We start from the raw sequence: 6,404 nt of genomic DNA, 5'->3' as shown, positions 1-6,404 counted from the left end.
AGCACCTCTTCATATATTTTTCACTTGCAGAAGCAGTTTTCATGTTCAGAAAATGCATGATGGTGTTTTGATAATTACCGTGGTTATTGAATGATGAATCCAACAGTACATTATGCTCTAAAAGATGCATTTCCATTAGTAAAGAGTAAACTGAAAAGCACCGTAAATTTGAAACAATGATATCATATGCTATTTGCTAACGTACCTCTCTCCCACTCAGATGATTCAGCGAGAAGCAGAAGTGAAGAATCATGTCCGTGCGGTGGCCATGACTGACTCTGTCCATAACGTCTGGCACCAGGAGGCCAACAAGTCCATTCGGGACTGGCTCAGAGAGGTACAATCTTCCATCAACATCGTGCCAAAACCTTTATGTTCTCAATCACAGCATCAATATCGGCCACACAGCTCAGCTCAAACAGCCTGGCATTTCATTCAGCGAGCAAATACACTCCAGAAGCAGGAGTCACGGAAAGCCAATAGTTTGTTTTTCATCCCACACTCTTGTTTGTCTGTTTGGGCAGATGTCAATAAGAAATCAAAGCCAAACGCCGCCACACGCAGGCAGATGCTCTGTTAGTATGTCAGTTTTATTTAGTTGCTGCCCTTTCAGCGATGACCTCGAGTCCAGAGACAACACCTGGGAACACTCAATATGCACATAAATATGAGAGAGTGGATCCCAAGCCAGGGCTACAGGGGAGCCAGCCATGCAAATGCCAAGCGCAAACACGCACCCTTGCCTCTCACCCGCTTTCTCCGTCAACACCGGACCACCCAGCCCACCAGAAAAAAATGTCTTTCATTCCTTTGTCTTTGCTGATCTGCTTTGCTCCGTCAGATGTTTGCTTGCCTTTTGTTTGCCTTGGTGATTATTTATTTTTTTTTTGGTCTGTTCGGATCATGGGCTCTTTCTTCTCTTTCATCCTGTCAAGTTATGTGTTCTTTCTTTCTTTCTTTCTTTCTTTCTTTCTTTCTCTCTCTGATGAGTGCAAAAGTGTCAATTTGGTGTAATTGGAATATTAGGGGATTTATATGTGTGATTTTTTTGCCCTGAATAATAAGTCCATCAAAAATAGGAACACGTTGTCGTCGGTTTGTTCTTTCTTATACGTTCCGGTGGTGTGACTTACACTAGAGACATAAGGAGGAGACAGAGCACTCGCAGAATAATAAATGTGAGAATATGTGTAATGCTTGATATGACAGCTGTAGTAATAGAAGTCCTGCCTTTAAGTTAAAAGAGCCTAAAAAATACAGCTGTTCAGTGTGATTTTAAGATAAAGAAGCACAATTTAAGATACAATTGTCAGATGTTGTCAAAATGTTGGTAACACTTCAGTATAGGGAACAATTCTCACTATTAACTAGTTGCTTATTAGCATGCCTATTATTAACATATTGGCTGGTTATTAGTACTTATAAAGCACATATTCTGCATGACCATATCCTGCATCCCTAATCCTACCCAATACATAAACTTAACAACTACCTTTCTAACTATTAATAAGAAGCAAATTAGGAGTTTATTGAAGCAAAAGTAGTAGTTAATGGTTTGTTTATAGACTTCAAAATAAAGTGTGAACAAAATGTTTTATTGAAATGTGTTGTAAATGAGATTTCAGTCTTTCTGTGTTCAGGCCTTAAATTATAGTTCACCCAAAAATAAAAATGTGTTTATTCGCCCCCATGTCTTTCTAAACCTGTATGACTTTATTTATTTTGTGGAACACAAAAAATATATTCTGAAAAATGTTTTTGTCTATGCAATAAAAGTCAGTGGGGTCCAAAACAATGCTGACCTTGACTGTATGGACAAGAAATATTTAAAAAATTGCAAAATGTCTTATTTTGTGTTCCACAGAAGAAAATCATAGAGGTTTGAGCCGACATGAAGATAAGTAAATGATGATAGTATTTTTTTTTTTTTGGGTGAACTATCCAGTTAAAGTGGCTTGCTTGCACAGACTATTATTAATGGCAGAAGAAAAGGCTTTGTACATTCTCACACACTCGCAAGTGCTGCCAAACATTGAGGACACCAAAATATTAATTTGTCAGGGGGCCTGATTAACACAGATGAGGTCGGGCATTTTATTTAATTGATTTTCAGATCTAATTCATCCCAATAATTGAAGCCAGAGGGTGGACTCTCACTTCAGGAATGTTAAAGTCACTTTCAGTCCTTTCGTGTCACCCGTTAACCCCTAATCCTTTTTACTCCTGTAGGAATTGGGACCAGGGTTGTGTGTAAAGACGTTCAGATTTCCCACTGCCTGTGTCTCCACCGTAGACCTGTCTTTAATCAGGGTCAGGACCCCATCTCCTTCCATAGTAACGTCCATAGCAATCATGATTTGGACATTATTCAGGTTTGAGATCACTGTTTCTGGCCAGGCAGGCATCTCTGTAGGGGTTTGTGGGAGGTGATGCTCCGTTCCTTGCACAATCGTGAGCTCTTTCGTGCAGGGGGTGGTAATTCCCCTTCTCCTCCTGAGGGAGGTGGAGATGGAGGGATGAGAGTTGAGAATTGGAGGGATTTTCAGGACGAGAGCGCAGTAGGACAGGTGATGTGGCGATAATGGGTCAGACTAAGGGCATATGAGGGAGAGAGAGGGGGAAGGGAAGACACGGGGAAGACAGACATAAACAGAGCAACCTGAAGGAGGATAAGAGTCCCTCGGGAAGCAGTGGTATATACTGAAGGGGAAGAAATGGTGAGAGAAAATCTCCTAGGACATAGAGAGAGAAGAGAGAAATAGAGTAGAGAAATATCCGTTGTCCATGAGAATACCTGCAAGTGGCTGGAAAGCTGCAGTGATGGAAAGATAAATGACAAAAAAGCTAAAAATATAAACACAACATACTAGTACTAGTTGAGAGAGAAGTAGACCTTACACAGCAGCAAAACAGCAGACACTCAAAAAAAAAAAAAGGCAGAAAAAAACAGCAACTACATATATTGCATTTTACGGGACCTTTTTGAGTCACAAATCTTAAGAAACGTGAATTATTGGAAGCTAGATAAAATCCCGTGTTAGATCAGAATTTCCCCAAATGTTGTCTTAACTAGTCAAACAGTTTTCTGAACAAAGACTTTGAAATTACTCAGCATTGCTGAAATTGTAAGGGTTTGTGAGTTACCAGCATGCACTGCAGCATGAATAAATTACGCAGTTACTGGTTTAGGATTATTGGTTTGCTGGGTTTTTTTTTTTTTTTTTTTTTTGGTCAGTGTTGTTAGTTATTTGTTGTTTTGTGATGTTGAAGGGTTATTTTGCCCAAAAATGAAAATTCTGTCATCATTTACTCACCCTATGTCATTCCAAACTTCTTCAAAACACAAATGAAGGTATTTCTAATAAAACCTGAAGAGGTTTCTGTCCCTCCATTGAAAGTCCAGTGAAACAAAGCTTAGAAGATCTGAAAAGTCATAAAGGCACTGTAAATTGAATCCATATAAATTGAGTGGTCTTGTGAAGAGATACTAGTGTTTTTTTGATGATGAAAATATTTAATTTAGGTTTATATTCTCATATACACATACACAGAGCACATCACATTAGGTATACTATATATTTTTGGGTGAACTATTACTTATTACGTTTTACATTTGTTGCTTGTTGCTGTTCTTGAGGTTTGTGTCTGATGTCTGTGTACAGCCTTCTAAAACTATATCCCAGATAGCTTTACTTTGTAATGTGATTATGTGTCAGAAGCAAAGATAGCATAGTTCATTTCCCATATTAAGCATCCTACATATATTGCTTTGGTGAATATATGGGCCTAATGAGGCATTTTTACATTTCCTTTTTATAGAGTACTTCTGAGCAATTTGGGCACGTGGCAGCTTGTTGCCCAAGACACTCGTCTGTCTTGTAGAATACAGTGGCTGAGGTGTGATGCACCACAGTGCAACTGGGACTGACTGAGCAGAATGCGGCATGTTAAAGGGCAGCTAAAGGATAGGAGGCCAGACGCAGAGATGCTTAATAAGTGCAGGTAGGAGAGAGAGCACTCTCAGTGGGATCCAACACCTGTCTTCCGTTTACCTTCTCTAACTGGGCCATTAGGAGTCCGCTTAGAGTCCCACCATGCTCCAGTACCCCATCTCCCTGCCCAGAAGAGCCGGGAATACCACAACCATATGGCCCTGATTAATTCTGATGGGCCTCACCGTAGACGATTATCACACATTTGTGTCCGTTTGTCATTTTCATTTTGTGTGGCTTCAGCTGGGATGGGATTTGAAAGTGTTGCAGAGCATTCAAAAACTCTGACAGATAAATTTATTTAGTTCAGATGTGTGTTGAGACATCATATTTAAACACAAGGTATAGCTATATTCTGTGCAAGAATGTGAAAAACTAGATATTTTTTATGATGGACTAATCGTTGGGTTATCTGAACATATTGGCTGCATACTAAAATCCAAGAAGTTGGAAAAACTAAAATCTCTAAATTCATTGCTTGTACAGCACGTTGACTAAAATATCTAAAGAATTAGCTCACTCTGAAATGAAAATTCTGTCATCATCAATATTTTGAAGAATTTTTAAAACCGTTTTAGACCATACACTGAATGTCAGTGGTGTCCAAAACAACAGCATTAATATAAAGGATAATTGCATTTTTCAAAGTAACTTCTACATTGTTCCACAGAAGAAAAGTCATACAGGTTTGGAATGATATGAGGGTGAATAAATGATGAGAGAATTTTGTTTTTGATTGAACTATTCGTTTAAGCTAAACCAAAAATCCAGATCCACTGGATCCTGACCCATCCCTAATTCTGTTCTTGATTCTTTTCTCTTTATCCACCTTATTTTACAACACAGATGTAAGCTATTTTTTGTGAATGTGGGATATTTAAGATTTGGTAAGTAACTAAAACAATAACAGTGCAGTAAACAGTAAAACTATTTGCATCATAAATCAGTGTATTTATGATTGTAGTCTCAGCCTCAGAAGTCATGCCCGCGGACCTTTGGCTGAACGTCTGATTTATATGACACAAAAAAACTAGAAACAGGAGTTTTGAAGTCATCATCTGATTTAGTTGAATTCTACTGAATTTTCGGGAGACGTGTGTGTCGCATTCTTTAAGGTTCCACCTGGAAACAAAGATTCCATTACGCCAAAACCTCATGGAAGAAGAAAGCTGTCGTGTTTACAGCTGTGACAATGAGCGCTTATCAGGATCAGCTAAACACTGGATTTTCAAAAGTATGTAAAGTTCACGGCATAGTCTCTTTAAAATGCGTCTAAGCGTTTTACACACTGGTCTGTTATTGTGAGGACATTTCCTCACCCCTAAACATGAGTCAGCACAAAATAAAACATGATTGATTGCTTAACCTGTCAATCATATGGGCTCTTGGGCAGTCCATGGCCATTCAAAGCAGCCATGGTTCCCAGACCTTCATATGTATTTGTTCATTTCCAATTTGTCTATTTAATTCTTGGTTTTTACTTGTATTATCAGGCACTTCTATTAAATGCTTTATTAGCTAAAGGGACATATTTTGAGAATGTAGTTGGATTACATTGTCATTTTTATGCTATTCAAGGCAACCACAAGCCATCAGATTTCACAAAAAGATTGGAACACTTCCAAAAGCTCAACCCAGCTCCTCTACCCCAAAAAATCCTTCCGCCATTCTTTTTTTTTATCTGTTCTTTTAAAGCTATGTCATCGTCTTACATAGTGGCCTTGGCCTTCTGTTTCATCTAAAACTCATCCTGGTGCATAAGCCAGCTCTGACAAATCTGTTGAAGCCTCTTCCCACCCCCCGCCTCTTTGCCACTCACTCTGGCTGGGACTCCGGTCTTTGAAATTCCTGCCCTTGCTTCCAGCCCAGCTGACATCTTTCTCCAGACGGCATGAATTAAGATTGTACAATAAGACACTTGATGCAGCAGTCAGGGAGCGCTCCTCTCATTGGCCCGGCTCCATGGTGCACAACTAGGGCATCAGGAATTCTAAAAATACACAATGCATGCCTGTTCATTCTAATGGCAGTTGTCTTCTCCCCCAACCCAGGCACGCAGGCGATTGACAGGATTAAGAGAGGAGAATAAAGACAAGAGAAGTGAGAGGAGAACTCCAGAGCCATGGCACAGGGCTTTTTCCCCCTGACTTTCAGTGCCAAGGAAAGGGATGGCTATGTATTGCAGCAGTAATTGAGCTTGCAAAAAAAAATATATATATATGATATTGTTTGTTGTTTTATTTTTATTGTTATTGTTGTTGCATGTATGTATACATGTGTGTGTATATATATATATATATATATATACAGTGGGTACGGAAAGTATTCAGACCCCCTTCAATTTTTCACTCTTTGTTATATTGCAGCCATTTGCTAAAATCATTTGTTAATTTTTTTTCCTCATTAATGTAC

General features: G+C 39.0%; 1 protein-coding gene across 1 annotated transcript in view; it reads left to right on the top strand.

Annotated features, from left to right (window-relative positions):
* The first annotated feature begins 225 nt into the window (after positions 1 to 225).
* LOC107699711 (protein FAM172A-like) overlaps positions 226 to 6,404 on the top strand; it is a 60,668-nt gene continuing 54,489 nt past the window's right edge. Inside the window, exon 1 of the mRNA XM_016501046.1 lies at positions 226 to 337. Coding sequence (XP_016356532.1) covers positions 269 to 337 — 69 coding nt within the window. The 5' untranslated portion in view covers positions 226 to 268. The remainder of the gene's footprint in view (positions 338 to 6,404) is intronic.

The sequence above is a fragment of the Sinocyclocheilus anshuiensis genome, unplaced genomic scaffold (assembly GCF_001515605.1).
Source record: "Sinocyclocheilus anshuiensis isolate Anshui unplaced genomic scaffold, SAMN03320099.WGS_v1.1 scaffold278, whole genome shotgun sequence".
NCBI classification, from domain to species: domain Eukaryota; kingdom Metazoa; phylum Chordata; class Actinopteri; order Cypriniformes; family Cyprinidae; genus Sinocyclocheilus; species Sinocyclocheilus anshuiensis.
The sequence above is the reverse complement of the archived record's forward strand: the minus strand, read 5'-3'. Positions and strand labels throughout refer to the sequence as shown.